The 23172-nt window shown below is 34.0% G+C and overlaps 1 protein-coding gene across 1 annotated transcript; it reads right to left on the bottom strand.

The window, feature by feature from the left end:
• Positions 1–7895: 7895 nt before the first annotated feature.
• On the bottom strand, positions 7896–8558 carry LOC149198152 (uncharacterized). Its single transcript, XM_089408940.1, has one exon. It carries the CDS (start codon positions 8556–8558, stop codon positions 7896–7898), a length of 663 nt encoding a protein of 220 aa, XP_089265066.1.
• Between the last annotated feature and the right edge of the window lie 14614 nt (positions 8559–23172).

Here is a 23172-nt window from a genome sequence, read left to right as displayed (position 1 = left end):
CTTTAATTGTTATTTATTAATAAGGCTCTTTATAACATATTTCACAATAGTAATAGTTTTTGTTTATATAAGGAACTAAAAAATTTGAGGTTTAACAACAATGCAAATTTTATTGATTGAGAGAGTAATTTTAAGTACAAAGAAGAAATGACTAGTAGACAAAAGAAGGAAGCGACTTGCACTGATATGATTAACTCACTTTCTTGTATTGATGAAAACTTTCACTGGTTTATCTCATATGAGTGGTATGTGAATCTATTAACCAAAAAGAAAAACAATGTCAAGATTTGGACTAGCAGTTTAGTGAATGTTGCATGTGTAAAAAGGTTAGTTTCCATCCCAAGGCATTCAAATGGATACTCAAGCTACCATAACCTAATAAGTGTTCAAAATTATGAGAAGCATGTATTTTCCTGAAGCCACAAGTAGGTAGGGCTAACATTATTTGAGAATTGATTTTTCCAAATCTTTATGCCTAATACATTTTATTTTCATTTTGAAAATCCTTAATACTCTCTATATTTTTATTATAAAAAAATTTAAGACTTTTATTTGTCTATAAGCATATTTTTTTTTTAATATCTATATATTATTTCTAATCAAAACCCATTATTATTGGGAAAATTAATATTTTATAAAAGTACAATGTGATTAACCATTATAGTGAGATTGTGATTTTTTCTTTCTTTAATTTGTTTGTTAGTTTAAAGATCCATTTATGAATGTATAAATAGATTTAGCTATCTTACTAAATTCTTGGGGCACTTGGATTGTGTAGATTATATAACTCAAGCTTACAATTCCAACAAATCCATGTTGAATTTTAGAAAAAATCCATCACACAAAATCTATTAGAAAATACTCCTAGAAAAAAGCTAAAATGTCTAAAACATCTCATTTAAGGAGTTTTAAATAAAAAATATATTTATATCTATTTTATTTCATTTTATATATACAAAAACATAGATAAAACAAATGGAAGTAAAAAAAAAGTTTTTGCAATTTGATATAAGAACTAAGTCTTAAACAAAATTTAAAGTAAAAAAAATCTTTGAATTAAAACATTTTAATATGAGGGATACATGCAATACCTCCCATTCTCGTGCCATTTGTAAGAATTGAATCTGATTGAGAAAGATAAAGATAACTTTCATTCATCCTAATCAAAAGGTAAAATGATATAATAATAAAAAAAATCAATAAACAAAAATTCTATATTTCCTGCTTAATGTGTGTGTGAGTTTAACAGTAAAAAAAAATATTTATCAAACAAAAATTTTAAGGAGAATTTATGGGTAATTATCATATAAGCATACAAAAGATCTATATGAGACAAGGGTCATTTAATGTACTTACAACTATGATTAATGTTTATGTATCATAAGATTTATGTTTGGGTTGCATTAAGTTTTTTACAATAGGAAGTAAAACAACTAGAGGAATTAATAAAGGAAATAAGTAATATAGGGTTAACATTTATTAATAAAGAGCCCATATGATCAGGGCTAGGGAGAAACTCTTGTTTGGATCCTACAATAAATATGCCCATTTTCATAGACATTTTTTAATAATGTGAGGACCTTGTTAGAAATTTTCTCCAACTTGATTATATACCAAATCAAGATCTCTTTCATAGAAGATGTGAGCGTCCAAGTTTTAATTGTATTAAGATTTAGAACATTATTGACCACTTTAGTACCTAAGTCTTTGTTAGGTGTTCATTGTTTTAAGGGATTGGTATGAAGGGAGTAGATATGATATACAATGGATAAAGCTACCACCTTGCCATGGGTGAGATGAAGGGGTGTGAATCTAGTGATAATGTTAGTAGATGTCTTACAAGCCAATAAAGTTAGTAAGAGCATGTGATATCACTTAGTTTTTTCTTATTTATAGACATTATTTTAAGGATTTTATTGATAATATGAATTTGATCATGTAATGAGAAAATAAATACTAGTATTTGAAATTTAATAAGAAAATGGTACGAATATTCAAAACTTAATAGTGAATTTGCTGAATAGTGAATTTTCTTGCTTTTGGGCTCATCTCTAAAATGTTAGTCCAAAATCATAATAAATGAATTCAAAATATAAGTGAAAATGATTGAATTTAAGAAATGAGTTGCAATAATAACAACATCATTATATAAATTCAAATTATTTATAAAGTAATCAACTACTACGAAAATGTATATGTAAAATCGATTTGCAAAATAAATTTATAATAAATCCATATTTTATAAAAATAAATCTGATAATTTATAATAAATCCATATCTTATAAAAATAAAGCTAATAATTAATGCAATGATTAACATGCTGAATAGTTTATTTATAAAACAAAAAATATAAAAAATATAAAATCTATTTGCTAAATAAATTTAGCTTAAGTCTATACTTTCAAAAATAAAATAGATAACTAATGCAATAACGAACATCTTTAATACATTTATTCAAAAAAAAAACAAATAGAGATGAAAAAGTAAAGAGACAGAAAAATAAAAAACCTACCAAGATAATCTTTAGAGTATAATCATTTTAGATGGATGGCCATCACAAACAGTATTATGTTAGGGTATTTAAAAGTCGTTCCACCTCATTATGAGTGAGAAAATGAAGCAACAATTTATCCTTGAGACAATGAAGCAACAATGTATCAATTCTTCCGTCAACTTTTGATGAGAAATATATGACTATCACTTTGATCAAAATTTCGAGTTTATAAATATATTAATAAAAAAATTCCAGTTTATAAATATATTAATAAAAAATAAGTTACTATTACCTTTTATTAAAATTTCAAATTTATAAATAAATTAAAAATATTAATAAAGGTATTTTTATATAGTATTTAAATATTATTTTTTATTTTCAAAATATTTTGTATGAAAAATTATTATTAATAATAAATTTAATATATTTTAAATTTTAAAAATAATCATAATTTGAATTAAAAGTAGTGAAGTTGGCCGACATAATGACCTCACTCTACTGAAATCTGTCACTACTCAAATATTATATTTTGAAAACTTTAGTAACTTTATACATTTATTTCATGGATTCAGATACCACATGCGACCAAAAATCATCTACGCAAAACCGCTCACATAAATTTGATAACTTTAACTCTTTTACCAAACCTTACTTTATCGAATTCTTATAATACAATGGATTAATGAACGACTTTCCATTGATAACCGGTCGACTCAATATCAAGTGCATAGGGTTGGGGTTTGTTACAACTTCAGTTTTGCGCATAAGCATGTAAAGATGTAATCAATGATGAAAACCTAAAAAACCACTTGTCAATTTGTCCATTAATACTGAAGTTGTTTTAGTGACAGTGTCGTCTTCTAAATCTGCAGACATGATATACTCATATGGCAAGAGTTTTCCGTACGAGGATTACAGGACATCTGCCATAACTGTCCCTGTTGTGTTTTTGTTGTAGAATCGAACAATGGACGATACAAGGCCAAACTCACTCCACGGCTCGCGTGCCGATAGTGGTTAAAGCTTCTGCTTCTCTCCGTCGCGTTCACGATAATGAAGCGAGTGGGATGCGACCAGTTAAACAGGACCTTCCTCCTGGGTAGTGACAGTTATAGTAGTCGTGTCCTTATTTTCTTAATTTTTAATGTGGTGTTGCAGGAGGAGCCAATCTCAAGCATTTTGCTCGGTTTTCGATGCATTCTCAGTCCAGGGCGCATTGTCGGGATGGGCATGTTGTTTAAACGAATACAGGTCGAAAGTCGTGAAACGCTGTCATCTGACCTGCTTCTCTGATCCCTGATCCGACATTCCTCTTATACCTGCTGCCCTGATCCTCTGATCCGACATTCCTCTTATCGTTGTTGGGTGACTCATAAGGGTTTCAATTTTTTTTCTTTTCATTGGGGAGTGGAATTGAGAATTATGAAATTCCCTTTGTTTAATTTGAAATCATTTTGTTCTTTTCAAATGGAAACTAAAAGGCAGAAAATAATAGTTCAAGAGACTCACAAGAAGAGTTAACCATTTATAGTCCTATATTTACACTTTTTATTTGATAATCAGATCTCTGTTTCCCGGAATCAATGAAGGCTACTCGCAAGAAGAGTTAACCATTTATAGTACTATATTTACACTTTTTATTTGGTAATCAGATCTCTGTTTCCGGAATCAATGAAGGCCAAGATAAGGTTGAAAATTTTGGAAGCCTAATAACAGGGAATATACTAACAAATAAGGTAATAGAATCTTAAATGAACATTTAATAATGTTGGAAGAGGTTTTAGAAACAGGTAAATAAGAATTGGAAAACATGAAGACAATATGGCAAAGATAAAAATAATCAAACTTGAATTAATCAGAAGGAGTTGCAGCTCATAGGTGAGTACACCACCTGGAGACTGCACTCAACAAACAAGGAGGAGACACTCGGTCACATTCACTCTACATTACATGAATGAATATTACATATTAAATACATCACTGAAAAATAGGTAGTTGTAAACAACCTCCTAAATTCTAGGAACAACTCTAAACTAAGAAGATGCGTTACAACCACATAACCATTTCTCCATTATTTCTAACTCCCCCCCTTAATGGAGAAAGGGTTATTTTGCACACCTAACATCCCTCTAAATAACTCAAACTTTACTCGCCCTAGAGGCTTAGTAAAAATGTCAGCTAAATTATCACAAGTATTACAATAATCAACACAAATTTCCTTAGACTGTATCTTTTCTCGAACAAAGTGAAACTGAGTATCAATGTGTTTAGTATTCTTATGGAAAACTGGATTGTATGCAAGCTTTATTGTGCTTTGATTTTGAGTTTTGATGCTGGTTGCTGCTTTTTGTCCTTCGCCTCCATCACTAAGCAATCTCCTTAACCAAATGGCTTCGCATGTAGCTGCACACAACGCCTGGTACTCTGCTTCACATGACGATAATGCTACAGTGCTTTGCTTTTTGCTGCTCCACGAAATAACCCCGGATCCAATACTAAATGCATAACCTGTGATAGATCTACGATCATCCAGGTTGCCTGCCCAATCAAAATCTGAATAACTTGCTAAAGTAACATCAGAAAGGTGAGTGTATAAAATACCGTAATTACAAGTACCACTAAGGTACCTCAACACACATTTTGCTGCAATCCAGTGACTGTCGAGTGGTCTGGACATAAACTGGCTCAGCACACTAACAGAGTATGCCAAATCAGGCCTAGTTGTCGTAAGATATATCAGACTTCCCACTAGTTGTCTATACAAAGTGGCATCCACCTGTTTCGTGCCATCGTCACTGCTTAACTTGAGGTTCTGTTGCAATGGTGTTGCTGCTGTTTTACACTGTTCCATTCTGAATCGTTCCAACAGGTTTCTGGCATACTTTCCTTGAGTTAGAAAAGTTTGACCAGAATCTTTCCACACTTCTAGTCCTAGGCAATAATGAAGATCACCAAGGTCTTTCATTTCAAATTCCTGTGACATTTGCTGCTTGATTTCTTTGATTAAACTATTTGCATTCCCTGTTATTATCATGTCATCCACATACAAAGAAATCAAAATTATTTGCCTCTGTTTATTTATCTTGGTGTACAGATTTGGATCGTTGAGGCTCCTATGGAAACTATGCTGAACAAAAAATGAATCAATTTTGTCATACCATGACCTGGGTGCTTGTTTCAATCCATAAAGTGCCTTATGCAGTTTACACACTAAATGTTCCTGCCCCTTTTTCACAAAACCAGGAGGCTGTACTAAATATATTTCTTCTTTTAATTCTCCATTCAGAAATGCAGATTTAACATCTAACTGGTGTAGCTTCCATTTATGTTTTGTTGCTAAACAGATCAGCATTCTAATTGTATTAAGTTTAGCTACAGGGGCAAAGGTGTCATCAAAATCAATTCCTTCCTGTTGTGAATAACCCTTTGCTACCAGTCTTGCTTTAAATTTTTCTACAGTACCCTTTGCATTTATCTTAGGTTTATACAGCCACTTACAACCTATAGGGGTTTTTCCTTCTAGCAGCTCAACTAAGTCCCAAGTATGGTTTCTATATATGGATTCCATTTCTTCATGCATTGCAGCCCTCCATTCATCTGATCTACTTGCTTCTTCATAATTTGAGGGTTCTACAATATTTAAAATTTTGGACATTAAAGCATAGTCTCTGAATTTTGCAGGTAGTCTAGTCTTTCTACCTTATCTTCTCGGTAAAGGACTCACCTCAACTCTTCCTGTTTCAGCACTGTCTGGGCCTGCATCTTCACTTATTGAGCTATCTGCTGCTATTTCTTCCTGTTTTTGCTCCTGCTCCTTTTCTTCTTCTTCTTCTTCACTGTTCAGTTCTATCAGAAATGGAATGTGGCTGTCATTGTTAGAGTCTTCCTTTCCATCTCCTATCTGTTCATGAAAAATGACATCTCTGCTTGCAAACACTTTATGAGTCACAGGATTATATAATTTGTATGCTTTATATTCTGTGCCATATCCTACAAATATGCATTTCAAGGCTTTGGGATCTAGCTTTTTCCTATCTGCTTTTGGTACATGAGAAAAAGCTTTAGATCCAAATATTCTCAGATGACCAACTGCTGGTTTGAGTCCAAACAATGCTTCAAAGGGGGTTTTGAAGCCTAGACATTTGGTGGGACTCCTATTCTTTAAATAAACAGCAGTATTAATGGCTTCTGCCCAAAGACCATTAGAAATGCCCTTACCTTGAAGCATACTTCTCGCGCACTCCACAAGGGTCCTGTTCTTGCGTTCTGCTACTCCATTCTGCTGTGGAGTGTGTGGCACTGTAAACTGCTGTATAATCCCATGCTGCTTGCAGAAGTTCATGAACTCATTTAACCTGTATTCCCCCCCTTGATCCGAGCGGAGAATCTTTATCTTCTTTCCTGTTTGGTTCTCTATCATAGATTTGAATTCTTTAAAATATTGGAAAGCTTGACTCTTTTTGCTTAAAAAATACACCCAAGAGAACCTAGTGCAATCATCTATAAACAGTAGAAAGTAGTATGCACCTCCTAAAGACCTAGTCTGCATAGGTCCACAAATATCTGTATGCACTAGTTCTAGGATGTCTCTTTCATCTCTATGCATCTTCCCTAATGCACATCCATCACATTCCAGTTTGATATTATGTAAAGCAGGAAGTCCATCGTCCATACCTTTATTTTTAAGCAAGATGAGATCTTGTAGATTGATATGTCCAAATCTCTCGTGCCAGAGATTCTCAGCTGTTGATGTTGCTGCAACCATCACCTATCGTGGCATGCTCCTTGCATCCAGTTTATACAAATTCCCCACACGTACTCCTGTTACAACTGTCTCCAATTTGCTATCCTGAATGACACATCCATTCTTGAAGAATTGTACCTGCATGTCTTGGTCTATTATCATAGAGACAGAGATCAAATTATTTTTAATTCCTGGAACATATAGGACATTTTTGAGATGTTTGATATCGCCACTAGGTAGCTTCACAGGAATATCCCCACAACCTTTGATCTCATACCCACTGTCATCACCCAAATAAATTTTGGATCCACATGTAGAATCTTCAAGAAACTCAAAATATTCTCTCTTACCAGTCATGTGCGAGGATGTGCCTGAATCGACATACCATGTATTGTCCTCATCTCCTCTTGATGCTGAAAGTGCACAGTCGACTGTAAATAGCCGAAGATCATAGCTGTGGTCTTCCTCTTCTTCAGCAAAACAACCCTGATGCTTCTTCTGTTTACCTCTCCTTTCATCTGTTTGCCTCTTATAACACTCTCTGATCTGGTGACCAGGCTTTCCACAGTAAAAACATCTCTTAGCATAGTTATCATTCATACCTCTAGATGGTCTCCTTTGAAAGGAGTTGACCCCTTTCTGCTGCTGCTGTGGTTGCTAGTGCTGATGTTGGTGTTGGCGCTGCTTTCCTCTGTGTTGTCTTTTCTTTGCCATCAGAGCAAGGTCATTTCTCTGGGTCTTCAAATTTTGTCTTCGCTCCTCCTCCTGGAGCAGAATTGCTGTCAGTTCATCAAAAGAGGGGGCTTTCTCCCTCACTGACAACCCTGAGATGAATGTCTGATATTCATCGGTCATCCTGTTCAGTGTGAGGGTAACCAGATCTGAGTCTGATACCTTTTCTCCAATGGATCCCAATTTGTCTTTCAGATCCTTGATTCTGGCTGTGAATCCATCAACAGATTCATTCTCGTCCATCTTTAGTGCATACAATTTTCCTTTGAGTGCGAGAACACGATTTGTGTTCTGTGTCTCATACAAACCCTTGATCGTGCTCCAAATATCTGCGGCCGACTTGCAATCTCGAATATGAGGGATAATGTTGTCTTTGACAGACATCTTCAGTATGACTTTTGCCTTTGTTTCTCTTTTATCCCAATCCTGTTCTTGGGTTGTATTTCCGGATCTCTGTTCATTTCCCAAGACGATCGACCATGCGTTCGCACTCTCCAGCAAGGTTTGCATTTTGAACTTCCAGTTGGAAAAATTCGTTCCATCGAGCTTGCCGGACTCGTGGAGGTATGATTCCAAACTGTTGTTCATTTTCGCACTACTGAACACTCGAATTGGCCACCACCGGGCAAGTCCGATCTGCTACCACCGAACAGATCAGGAACTTCTCTATGCCACCACCGGGCAAGTCCAATCTGCTGTCTCCAAACAGATCAGTGACTTCACTACGCCACCATCGGGCAAAACCGATCTGTCACCACTGAACAGATCACAAAGCTCTGATTCGCCACCACCGGGCAGGTCCGATCTGCTACCTCCGAGCTGATCAAGGATCCTCAATTCGCCACCAACGGGCAAATCAAATCTGCTGCCACTGAGCAGAAACCTTCACGTGCATCCATCGGGCAACTCCGATCTGCAACAAAGATTGCAGATTTATAGAAAGAAAGGGCTGGCGCTCTAATCAACGCCGAATCCGCGCTAATTGCGGAAATCAAAATTTCTTAAAGTGCAGGAAAATTGGCGCGATTAACCAGCTCGGATCCGCGCTAATTTGTTCGTTCTTTTCTCTGGCGCGATTTTCAGCCTCAAACCCGCGCTAATAGCACGACTGTTCCTTAAAAAACCGCGCTAATCGCTGCACCTTCTGAAAAATAAAAATTTGCTCCAACCCTTCCTTCGGCTCAGTGATGATCAGTCATCTGATGCCTTTTCGCTCCAGGTGTTACTGCAGCTCCACCTGATCACACAGCTATCTCTACATGTACTCCTACCACTACAGATGTGTAACTAATGATACATCCCAGAAAAAAAAAAAAATAAATAAAAATTAAGGCTACCTCTACCCTAAGCTCTGATACCAAGATAAAAATAATCAAACTTGAATTAATCAGAAGGAGTTGCAGCTCATAGGTGAGTACACCACCTGGAGACTGCATTCAACAAACAAGGAGGAGACACTCGCTCACATTCACTCTACATTACATGAATGAATATTACATATTAAATACATCACTGAAAAATAGGTAGTTGTAAACAACCTCCTAAATTCTAGGAACAACTCCTAAACTAAGAAGATGCGTTACAACCACATAACCATTTCTCCATTATTTCTAACTGGCAAACCATGAAAGAATATATAGCAGCAAATAGTGAAGTGATCATTTATAAAGAAACTTAAATAGATACAGATAGAACAAGAGGAATGAAATTCAAAAGAAATCAAAGTTAGAGTTGAGGACACTAATGATTACATAAGGATAGAGGAAGAAAACCATGTAAGTGCTCATAGAGCACCAAAAGGAGAACACAAAGAAAGAAAATTAAGGAAACAAATTTTATTATGGGAATAAGAGACTATAGGAAGAATGAAAGCACTCTCAATTTGGCAAGGGACTTTTTGAAAGAGAAATTGAATTGGAGAAGAAAAATTTGTTAAGCAAGAACTGAAAATAAGTAGAAATTATTTCTAAGAGTCAAAATAAGTTGGATATCCTTGCTCAAGTTGTAGAAGACATAGAAAAATGTTCACATGACTTCAGAAAAACAATATAACATAAACCATAACTTTGTTGTACCAAACCCTAATGGATATTTAACATTTTGATTTACTTTTAGTTAATCATCAAGTAACTATATTTTTTCTTGTTTTATTGTTCCTCTTCAAACAGAGCTTACAAGCAACTTTTAATGAATTTTAAAAACCCAAAGGAGGTTTGTGTTTTAAAAGCACTGATTTCAAAAAGCCTCTTTTATATTTTACCCCGACTTCATGGTTTAGAAACTATGGAGCCATGTTTGAGGCCTATTTTTAGAAACCATGGAGCCATGTTTGAGGCCTATTTTTAGAGATTTTGTAATTTTGTTGTTTTAGTCACTATTTTAAAAAAAAATCCAAACCTATAGAGATTAATTTTGGAAAATTACCCGAGGTTTTTGGAGATAATAGATCAATTAACAAAAACCTCCCTCCTAGATCAGCACTAATTCTTATCTATCATCCATACTAATTCTTGTCTATCAGTATTAAATCTTATTTATGTTCAAAAAATTTTAGTTTCCTTATATATGATATTCCTTGTTATCAATAACTAACACCTATTTTAAATGCCGTTTAAGCATAATTATAAACCAAGTATACACTCTCCAAAACATCATGAATGCGAAAGATAACCAAAATTTCAATAATTGCGGCCCTCACTTTCATATGTTGTGAGTATTCTTAAGTCTGGAAGCATTTGTTTTTTTTTACTTTTTTATCATTGGATAATTCAGGTTTGTTGGTTATTTTACTATGATATAAGATTATGTATTTTTATAGTTTATCGAATGTGGAGCCCCTTGTTACATCAGCAGGACATGCTAAAGATGAAAAAGTGTTATGCAAAACATGAAGAAGTGGAGCGGTGTGTTCTGCATCTTCTTCCCTCTGTACATATATGCCACTTTGAATATTTCTTCTGCACACTTTCATCTCATACAACATTTTTTTTTTATTACATTTGTGATTTTTTTAATGGGATTAATTTTTCAACTAAATTTTCTTTAATGATAGGTAGCATTAAGAAAACTAAAAAGTAGAATGTGTATTTCTCACCAAAGACAAAATATGGTTGACATATAAGAGAGTAAAGCAATTTTCAAAGATTGGAAAATGGTTCATGCATCTCTAATGTTTTTGATTTCTAATAACTTGTGATGTTAGTTTCTCTTTGCATTGTCGTGTGTGATTTTAGCACGTCCTTGTCCTTCATAGTTTTATTTCAAATTTTCATCTTTTACAACTAGATGCATGTATGTCCATAAATATGGTGTGTGATTTTAGCACGTTATTTTCCTTCAAAGTTTCATTTTAAATTTTCATCTTTTATAACTACATGCATGTATGTCTATAAAAATTTTATTCAGTGTATAGCATATCCAGTGAAACAAGACAAAATCAACTCAATGAGATTGATTGAAAGCATTGTGATAGCCAACTTTGTACCCTATTTTACAAAAGTGTATGTTAGGTTATTGATAAAAGATAAAAATCAGATTTGAATTAAAAAGAAGGAGTTACAGCTCATAGGTGAGTACTGCACCTAGAGACTGCACTCATACAAAGAGAACTCTCTCCGTACACTCTACTATTCATCAAGTGAATGATTACATTATTAAGTACATCACTAGAAATCAGGTAGTTGCAAACAAACTCCTAAACTCTAGGAACAAATCCTAAACTAAGGAGATACGTTACAACTTATGTAACCATTTCTCCATTAATACAAAATAATATTAATTATTTTCAACTCCCCCCCTTAATGGAGAAAGGATTATCCTGAACTCCTAGCATCCCTCTAAATAATTCAAACTTTACATGCCCAAGAGGCTTAGTAAAAATATCAGCCATGTTATCACAAGTTTTACAATATTCCACACATATTTCTTTTGACTCTATTTTCTCTCGAACAAAATGAAACTGAGTGTCGATATGCTTGGTATTTTTATGAAAGACTGGATTGTTTGCAAGCTTGATAGTGCTCTGGTTGTCTATTTTGATAATAGTTGATTCTTTCTACTCTTCTCCTGCATCGTTGAGAAGTCTTCTCAACCAGATAGCTTCACATGTGGCTGCACACAATGCTTGATACTTAGCTGCTCCATGCTATGACCCCGGATCAAATACTGAATGCGTAACCTGTGATAGATCTTCGATCATCCAAGTTACCTGCCCAATCGGAATCTGAAAAGCCTGCTAGAATGAAATCAGAAGTGTCAGTGTACAAAATGCCATAATTACTAGTACCACTAAGATACCTCAACACACTTTTTGTTGCGACCCAGTGACTTTCGAGTGGTTTTGACATGAACTGGCTCAACACACTAACAGAATATGCCAAATCTGGTCTAGTTGTATTCAGATATATCAAACTTCCAACTAGCTTTCTATACATAGTGGCATCCACCTCTTTAGTGCCATCGTCACTGCTCAACTTTAAATTTTGCTGTAATGGTGTTGCTGCTGATCTGCACTGCTCCATTCTGAACCTTTCCAACAAGCTTTTGGCATACTTTCCTTGAGTGAGAAAAGTTTGTCTAGAGTCTCTCCATACCTCCAATCCTAAACAATAATGAAGGTTTCCGAGATCTTTCATCTCAAACACTTGTGACATCTGCTGTTTGATTTCTTTGATCAGATTGTTAGCATTTCCTGTTATGATCATATCATCTACATACAAAGAAATCAAAATAATTTGCCTCTGTTTATTAAACTTGGTATACAGATTTGGATCATTCAAGCTCCTATGAAAGCCATGCTGTACAAAAAATGAGTCAATTTTCTCATACCACGACCTGGGTGCCTGTTTTAAACCATAAAGTGCCTTTTTCAATGTACACACAAGATGTTCTTATCCCGTTTTCACAAAACCTTCAGGCTGTACTAAATAAATTTCTTCTTTCAAGTCACCATTCAGAAATGAAGACTTAACATCTAGCTGGTGTAGTTGCGATTTGTGTTTTGTTGCTAAGGAAATTAGCATTCTAATGGTGTTTAATTTGGCTACAAGAGCAAAGGTGTCATCGAAATCTATTCCCTCTTTCTATGAGTACCCTTTGCTACCAGTCTAGCTTTAAGTTTCTCTACACTCCCATCTGCATTTTATTTTTTATTTATATAGCCATTTACATCCTATGGGGGTTTTAACTTCGGGAAATTCAACCAAATCTCAAGTATGGTTTCTGTTTATTGATTCAATTTCCTCATACATTGCAGCCCTCCATGCATCAAATTTACTTGCTTCCTCATAATTTGCAGGTTCTACAATGTTTAAAATCTTTGACATTAATGCATAGCCTTTCAATTTAGATGATAATCGAGTCTTCCTACCTGATCTCCTTGGTAGGGGACTTACCTCAATTTCAACCTTTTCCGAGCTTGCATCTTCATTGATTACATCATCTGTTACTTCTTCTTCTTGTTTCTCCTCCTGCTCTTCATCTTCCTCACTGTTTTCTTCCAATAGCAATGGAATGTGCCAATCACTGTTAGAGTCATTCTTTCCTTCTTCAACCTGTTCATGAAATATGACATCTCTGCTTGCAAAAACCTTGTGAGTCACAGGATTAAATAACTTATATGCCTTGAACTCAGTGCCATATCCAACAAATATACATTTCAGGGCTTTAGGATCTAACTTCTTCCTATCTGCCTTAGGTATATGAGCATAAGCTTTTGACCCAAATATTCTTAAGTGACTCACTGCTGGTTTGAATCCAAACAATGCTTCAAAAGGGGTTTTGAAGCCTAAACATCTAGTAGGACTCCTATTCTTTAAATATACAGCAGTGTTAATAGCTTCTGCCCAAAGACCATTTGATAGACCCTTACCTTGAAGCATGCTCCTTGCGCACTCCACAAGAGTTCTGTTCTTTCATTCTGCCACTCCATTCTATTGTGGAGTGTGAGGCACTGTAAACTGTTGCACAATCCCATGATGCTTGTAGAAATCCATGAACTCTCCCAACCTGTATTCTCCCCCTTGATCTGAGCGGAGAATTTTTATCCTTTTTCCTATCTGGTTTTCTACCATGGATTTAAACTCTTTAAAATACTTAAAATCTTGACTCTTTTTACTCAGAAAGTATACCCATGAAAATCTAGTGCAATCATCTGTAAATAAGAGAAAGTAATATGCTCCACCTAATGACCTGGTTTGCATGGGGCCACAGATGTCTGTATGCACCAGTTCTAAAATATCTCTTTCCTTTCTTTTAACATGCAAAGGGAACTCTTCTCTATGCATTTTCCTTAATGCACATCCATCACAATCCAGCTTAACATTATCAAAAACAGGGAGTCCATCGACCATACCTTTTCTCTGAAGTAGGATGAGATCTTGCAGATTAAGATGGCCAAATCTCTGATGCCAAAGGTTTTCGGCTGTCGATCCAGCTGCAACCATTGCCTATTGTGGCATACTCTTCACATCTAGTCTGTACAGGTTCCCCATGCGCACTCCTGTTGCAACTGTTTCCATCTTGCTATACTTAATGACACAGTTAGTCTTGAAGAATTGAACTTGCATGTCTTGGTCAGTAATCATTGAGATAGAGACCAAATTTTTCTTAATTCCTGGAACATACAATACATTTTTAAGATTTCTAATGTCACCGCTAGGTAATTTTACAGGAATGTCACCATGTCCTTTGATCTCATATCCACTATCATCTCCTAAATAGATTTTCGACCCACATGAAGTTTCTTCAAGAAATTCAAACCAATCCTTCTTACGATTCATATGTGAGGATGTGCCAGAGTCGACATACCATATGTCGTCCTCATCTTCCTTTGAAGTTGAAAGAGCACAATTGAATATAAATAGTCGAAGTTTGTGGCTATGATCCTCCTCTTCCTTAACGAAGTAACCCTTATGTTTTCTCTATTTGTTTCTTCCTTCGTCTACCTGCCTCTTATAACAATCCCTAATCTCATGTCCAGGTTTTCCACAGTAAAAACATTTCTTGATGGGAAAATTATTAGCAGAAATACCTTTAAACGATCTCTTCTGAAATGCATTGGCTCCTCTCTGCTGCTGCTGCGGTTGCTGATGTTGCTTCCCTTTATACTGTCTCCTTTTTGCCATTAGAGCAAGGTCATTGCTTTGTGATTTCAGATTTTGTCGTCGCTCTTCTTCCTGTATCAAAATCCTTGTCAGCTCTTCAAATGAAGGGGATTTCTCCCTTGCTGACAGCCCTGTGATAAATGTCTGGTAATCATCAATCATTCCATTCAACGTGATCGTGACCAGATCTGAATCGGAAACTTTCTCTCCGATATCTCCCAATCTGTCCTTCAGGTCTTTGACTCTCGCAATGAATCCAGCAGCGGATTCATTCTCCTCCATCTTCAATGCAAACAGCTTGCCTTTGAGTGACAAGACACGGTTTGAATTCTGCATCTGGTATAGGTTTTTAATGGTCGTCCAAATGTCAGCGGCCGATTTACAGTCTCTAATATGTGGGATAACATTGTCCTTGACGGACATCTTCAATATGACCTTTGCTTTTGTCTCCCTTTTATCCCAATCTTGTTCTTGTGTGGCTGATCCCGATCTTAGCTCATTTCTTGTCACGATCGACCATGCATTTGCACTTTCAAGTAAAGTCTGCATCTTGAATTTCCAGTTGTTGAAATTTGATCCATCGAGTTTGCCAAACTCGTGGAGATACGATTCTAAACTGTTATTCATATTGACTTATACCAGATCCGAACCTCTGTTTTGCTGAAAAAAAAATTGTACCTTCAATGCGCCACCACCAGGCAAGTCCGATCTGCTGCCACCGAACAGATCCGGAACTCCAATGCGCCACCACCGGGCAAGTCCGATCTGCTGCCACCGAGTAGATCAGGAACTTCAACGCGCCACCACCGAGCAAGTCCGATCTGCTACCACCGAGTAGATCAGGAACTCCAATACGCCACCACCGGGCTACTCCAATCTACTGCCACCGAACAAAGCCGAAAATTCAAAGTGCCACCACTGGGCAACTCTGATCTGCAAAAAATTGCAGATTTTTCAAAGAGAAAGAGGTTGGCGCTCTTCAACAGCAAAATACCCGCGCCAGAAACAAAATCGATGCGAGGCACGAAATTGGCGCGATTAATCCTTGATTTTCCGCGCCAATTGTACTTTCTGGCGCGCTTATCACCCTCAGAACCGCGCCAAGTGGCGCGACTGTTCCTTAAAAACCCTCGCCAACTCTTCTTTCCGCTCAAAAATGGCACGACTGTTTGCGTCAAAACCGCGCCAACACTTTCTTGCGCTCAGAGATGATCAGTCATCTGAGACCTATCTTCAGGTGTTACTGCAGTCCACCTGATTCTACAAATGCCGCCACTACAGTTCTGTAATCAATGATGCATCCTAAAAAAAAAAATTAAGGCTATCCCTACTCTGAGCTCTGATACCAAGATAAAAATCAGATTTGAATTAAAAAGGAGTTACAGCTCACAGGTGAGTACTGCACCTGGAGACTGTACTCATACAAAGAGAAATCTCTCCGTACACTCTACTATTCATCAAATGAATGATTACATTATTAAGTATATCAATAGAAATCAGGTAGTTGCAAACAAACTCCTAAACTCTAGGAACAGATCCTAAACTAAGGAGATACGTTACAACTTATGTAACCATTTCTCCATTAATACAAAATAATATTAATTATTTTCAACTATAAATTAAATTTTGTGAGATATAAAATAAAATAAATTGACATGGACATAATGGTAAGGACCAACTGAGCGATTAATTCATTTAATAGTAGAGGTAGGTGACCATGTCTACACACTATTTATTTATGGTTGCCCTTGCATGATTTTTGATTTAGAGTTATTACTGATAGTTTGTAAGCTAATTTTCATAATCACATAGAATTCAAAATTATTTTACATCATAAAATTCTATCACTTAGGGCGTGTATATCGATGATATTAAAGTAGGAGCAAAGTGCAGTAAATGGACTAGATAGTATTGGAATTTCAATTTTCAAGATTTGTTTTCAGTGTTAATAAATGTTGACTTTGGTATTTTTAATGGTTATTTATTAAGCGTGTTCTCTATAACATATTTCATACTAACCATAGTAATATATCGTATTTAACAACAATGAGAATTTTATTGATTGAGAAAATAATTTGAAGTACAAAACAGAAACGTCTTGCAAACACAGGAAGAAAACTATTTCCACTGATATGGTTAACTCACTTTCTTGTATAGTTGAGAGCTTTCATTGCTAGACTATGTGTGAGTGGTATGTGAATTTACCAATAGAAGAGAAAAACAACAACAAGATTTTGACTAGCACATTAGCTAATGTTGTGTGTTCTAGAAGTCTTTAATTTCAAAAAAGTATTCATTTGTGGGCAAACACTTTTGATTCAAGAATAAGAACTATTATGCTACCAGCGAAAATGATTCTCTTAAATCCCAGTGCTTAAAGTTACAAGAAGCAGATAGTTTCTCAAGCCACAAGCAAGTCGGGCTAACATTATTCGAGAATTGATTTCTCTAAATATTTACTCCTAATAAATTTTATTTGCATTTTGAAAATGGCTAATACTCTCTATTTTTTATTATAAATTTGTTTAATACTTCAATTTCTTTATGAGCATAAAATTATTATTTTTTTAATATTGATATCTATATATTATATCTAATAGAAATTCATTATTATTAGGAGAATTAATATTTTATAAAAGTAGAATCTGATTAACAATTATGTGTGAGATTATGATTTTTTCTTTTTTTATTTGTTTTAGTTTAAAAAACTATTTTTGATGGATTTAGCCTTTTACAAAATCTTTGGGACACTTGGCTTACGTCCATTATATATCTCAAAATTATAATTCCAACAAATCCATATTCAATTTCATAAAAAAACTATTACTCAAAATCCATTCAGAAAATATATCTAGAAAAGAGCTAAAATGTCTAAAACCCCTAATATAAGGAGTTTTAAATAAAAATTATGTTTATATCAATTTATTTCATTTTATATATACAAAAATATACATAAAACAAATGGAAGTAAAAACGCATTTTTATAAAATATTTTTGCAATTTAATATAAAAACTAAGTCTTAAACAAAATTTAAAGTAAAAAAAATATATTTTATTAAAACTTTTTAATATGAGAGGGATGTGCAAAACCTTCCATTGTCATGCCACTGGTAAGAATTAGATCCAATTTAAGAAAATAAAAGTAATAATCACTCATCCCAATCACGAAAAAATAATATAATTAAAAAAATAAAATCAATAAACAAAAAATATATAGTTCATTTTTAATGTGTGAGTTTAATACTAAAAAATGATTATCAAGCAAAATTTTTATTAAAAATTTATGTGCATTTATCTTAAATTAATACAAAAGATTTATATGAAACAAATGTCATTTAATGTACTTGCAACTATGATTAATGTTTATATATCATAATATTTATGTTTGATTTGCATTTAATTTATTACAATAGGAAGTAAAATAATTAGAGGAATTAATAAAGAAAATAGGTAATGTAGGGTTAGTGTTTATTAATGAAGAGTATATGTGACGAGGGTTAGGGAGAAACTCTTATTTGGATCCCGCAAGTAAATATGTCCCTTTTCATAGACATTCTTTAACAATGTAAGGACTTTGTCAGAAATTTTCTCCTCCTAAAATATCATGGACTTGGTTATATACAAGATCAAGATATATTTCATAGAATAATTGAGGGTCCAACTTTTAATTGTATTAAGATTTATAACACTTTTGAGCCACTTTAATGGGTTTCAAGGTAGGACCCAGGGTTTTTTTTGGGTCTTCATTGTCTTCAGGGAGTGATATGAAAGGAGTGGATTTGACATACAATAGATAAAACTACCTCCTTGCGATGGATGAGATGAAAGGGTTTGAATCTAGTGATAATGTTAGTATATGTCTTACAAGCCAATAAAGTTAGTAAGAATATGTGATATCACTTGGTTTTGTTCTTATTTTGTTTCTATTTAGACATTATTTTAAGGATTTTATTGATCGCATGAATTTGGTCGTGGGTAATGAGAAAATTAATACTAATGTTCAAAACTTAATGAGAAAATGATACTAATATTTAAAACTTAATAGTTTTAGGGCTAATCTCCAAAATGCTTGTCCAAGATCATAATAAATTGATTGTTTCAAAACACTAAGTCAAAATGATTAAATTTAAGAGATAAGTTGCAATAATGAAAACATCATTATATAAATTCAACTCATTTCCTGAAGTAATCAACTACTACAAAAATATATTTATAAAATCCAATTACAAAATAAATTTACAATAAATTCATATTTTATAAAAATAAAGTTGATAACTAATGCAATGATTAACATTCTTGATACTTTATTTAAAGACAAAATGAGATTAAAAGAATAATATATTTATAACATCTCTTTTCTAAATAAATTTAGGATAAGTTTAAATTTTCAAAAATAAAATAGATAACTAATACAATGATTAACATCTTTAATACTTTTATTAAAAAAATTGAAAAAGTAAAGAGACAAAAAAAACTTTCTTTAGAGCATAATCATTCTAGATGAATCTTTAGATTATAATCATTTTAGATGGATGGCCATCACAAACACTATTATGTTAGGGCATTTTAAAATCTCTCAGACTCATTATGAGTGAGAAAATGAAACAACAATTTATATGTGAAACAATGAAGCAACAATGTATCAAGTCCTCTTTCGCATCTCAAATAAAAAGATTAAAAAATAAATAAAATTGATGAAAAATATGTTATTAGCACTTTTTATTAAAATTTGGCCTTTATAATTATATTAATAAAAAATATGTTACTATCACTTATCACTTTTTATTGAATTTCAAATTTATAAATAAATTAAAACTATTAATAGAGATATGTTTATGTGGCATTTGAATGTAATATTTAATTTTCAAAATATTATGAATGAAAATTATTATTATTAACCTATTTAATATATTTTATAGCTTATTAAATAGCTTAAAAATAATCATAATTTGAATTAAAAGTAGTGAAGTTAACCTACCTGATGACCTGACCCTCCTGAAATATTTTAAAAACTTTAGTAACTTCATAGATGTATTTCATGGATTCCAATACCACATGCGACCAAAATCATGTACTCAACACCGGCCACATAAATTTGATAACTTTTTTTTTTACACCAACTCTTACTTCATCGAATTCTTATAACACAATGGATTAATGAATGACTTTCCATTGATAACCGGTCGGTTGAATATCAAGGGCATAGGGTTGGGGTTTGTTACAACTTCGGTTTTGCGCATGAGCATGTAAAGATGTAATCAATGATGAAAACCGCCGAAACAAATTTCGAAATGTGTAAAACATAAAAAACCACTTGTCAAGTTGACCGTTAATACTGAAGTTCTTGTAGCGATAGTATCTTTATCTAAATCCGCAGACATGATATACTCACATGACAAGTTTTTCCGTACAAGGATTACAGGACATCTGCCATAACTGTCCCTGTTGTGTTTTTGTTAATGGAACCTTGGACGATAGAAGGCCAAGCTCACTCCAGGGCTCGCAAGTGGCATGTCGATGGTAGTTAACTCTTTTGCTACTCCCCTTGCGTTCACAATGATAAAGCCAGTGGAGTGCCACTGGTTAAACAGGAGCTTCCTGCTGGGCAGTGACAATCATAGTAGTAGTGTTCTTATTTTCTTAATTTTTAATGTGTTGTTGCACGAGGAGCCAATCTCAAGCATTTTGCTCGGTTTTCGATGCTTTTCCAGTCCAGAACGCATTGCCATCTATGTTGTTTAACCGAGTCCCAATCGAAAGTCGTGAAACGTTTTCATGTGGCCTGATGGTCTGATCCGACATTCCTCTTATCGTTGTTTGGGTGACTCATAAGGGTTTCAATTCTTTTTCTTTTCTTTAGCCTTCAGATTGAACAATGAGTGTAATTGAGAATTATGAAACATCGTTTTTGTTTAATCTTAAATCATTTTGTTCCTTTCAAATGAAAACAAACAAGAAAACTTTTTTAGAGAAGGAAAATAAATAAGAGCAGCAAAAATAAAGTAGAGTTAACTATTTACGAACTCACATCTACTCTTCTTATTTGGTAATCAGATCTCTCTGCATAGAAACTAATGAAAGCCACTACAAAGATGAAATTTTGGAAGCCAAAGAACAAGAAACTGATCCCAAAATTTTAGAGCTCACACTAAATAGATGTTTAATGGAAGGCTATGGAATTTTAAATGAACCCGTAATGTTACAAGAGGCTAGGCTTTAGAGATAGAAAAACAAGAATGGCAAAACACTAAGACAACATGGCAAACCATGAAAATTCAATAGCATCAAACAATGATGTGATAATTTCTAAATCAACTCAAGTAGATACACATATATCTCAACAAACAAGTGGTTTCGAAAAAAAAGGCAAAAGAGAACAAGAAGAAAGACATTTCAAAAGAAATCAAAACTTTAGTTGAGGATACTAATGATTACATAAGGATGGAGGAAGAAAAATATGTAATTTCTTGTACAACACATGAAAGAGAACATAGAAAGAAAAGATAGGGAAATAAACTTTATTATTAGGGGAATAAAAAATTATGGGAAGAATGAAAGCACTCTCAATTTGACAAGGGACTTTTTGAAAGAGAAATTACATTTGACACAGAAAATTTTCCAAACATAGGAGGGTGGGAAAGATATGTGAAGAGAGACATTGACCAATAAAAGTCATCATGGAAATAGTGTAAGACAAACACCATCTCTTAAGCAAAAATAAACTCTTGAAAGGCTCACACTTCTTCTTAGATGAAGATTTAACTAGCACACAACAAGAGGAGAGAATAGAACAAGTGGATAAAATTAGAGCAACAAGAAACTAAAGGAAACGAGCATGGTTGTACAATGGTAAAACAATTATTGCAGTGTTTGGGCCTCATGGAAAAACAAGGTAGCAAACTGGCACTAAAGAAAATAGTTAATTCTATAATAGGGAGGAAAACAACATGATACACTTGGATGAAAAGGGTTGGAGACTCAAATTTGAGTCTTATGTTCCAAACTGCGTAACAATCAAATCCTACCCACATCTATCTAAGTCTAGTTTGTTAGAATTGTAGAGGTTACCCTTGGAGGAGGGGACCTGGGATAGGGCCTATTGCAAAAGGTAGCAGAAACTCATGAACATGATGGTTTCAAAACTCTTATGTTTGATGGTTATTTGAAGTTAGGAGTTTGGAACAAGGCAATAGAAAATGGTAAAGGGTACAAAGGAATACTAGTTTTAGTGAAAGAAAAAGAACGTTGTCACATTCAGTTAATGAAAGAATACACAAATCAATAGTGTTTATGGTTCATAATATGAGAGAATGAGATCCACATAAGCATTGTAGCATGTTATTTTACACCTCAAGTCTCAAATACTTACAAAAATAAGGGGCTAGATAACATGTATCTATATGAAGCTTTAAAGCAAGATATTGGCATGTATTATGAGTAGGGAGAATTTATCTTAGTGGGAGATTTCAATGCTAGAACAAAAAATTAACAAGCTAGTATTCTTTCTTCCAAAGAGGATCACAATCGTATTTGTCTCATTGAAGAGGAGAATCCCTAATGGTTAAGATGTTTAGAATATGAAAAAGTTAGAAATCATTTTGGAGAGGGGTTGATTATGTTGTGTGGTACTTTCAACTTAATTATCTGTAATGGTCTAGATAGAAGGAAAGGGCCTCGAAACTTCACTTGCAACAAATACAACAGGGCAAGTGTCTTTGACTATGTTATTTGTTCACAAAGCTTAATAGAAAGGATAGGTGAAGTTAATATTGAAGAGCATGTTTGGGACTTAAAATCAAACCATAACCCAATCTATATAATGTTGTCTTAGTTAGAGGAAAGACAACGTAGGAGGAAAACCCAATGTTCTCAACAATCGATATCAAGGGGAAAAATTCGTCTAACACAAGAAAATTTTAATATCTTCAAAACAATGATGGAGAGATCAATTTAGAAGTGGAAAATTGGTAACCAAAGCCTCAACAATCATGAGTTAACAAATATAATTCAAGGTGCACTTGAGAAGTGCAAAAGAGCAAAAAATAGGAAATCGCAATCAAATTATTTTCCTACAAATGCTTGGTTTGATGAAGAATTCA

This window comes from Pinus tabuliformis, chromosome 2_2, assembly GCF_031772625.1.
Source record: "Pinus tabuliformis cultivar Carrire ecotype Pingquan chromosome 2_2, CPIR1, whole genome shotgun sequence".
Classification (NCBI taxonomy): Eukaryota; Viridiplantae; Streptophyta; class Pinopsida; order Pinales; family Pinaceae; genus Pinus; species Pinus tabuliformis.
Note: the sequence above shows the minus strand (reverse complement) of the source record. Positions and strands in the feature narration are given on the sequence as shown.

Coding starts and splice junctions, on each gene's coding strand:
- LOC149198152 (XM_089408940.1), bottom strand. CDS start 8,558: ATGAACAACAGTTTGGAATCATACCTCCACGAGTCCGGCAAGCTCGAT.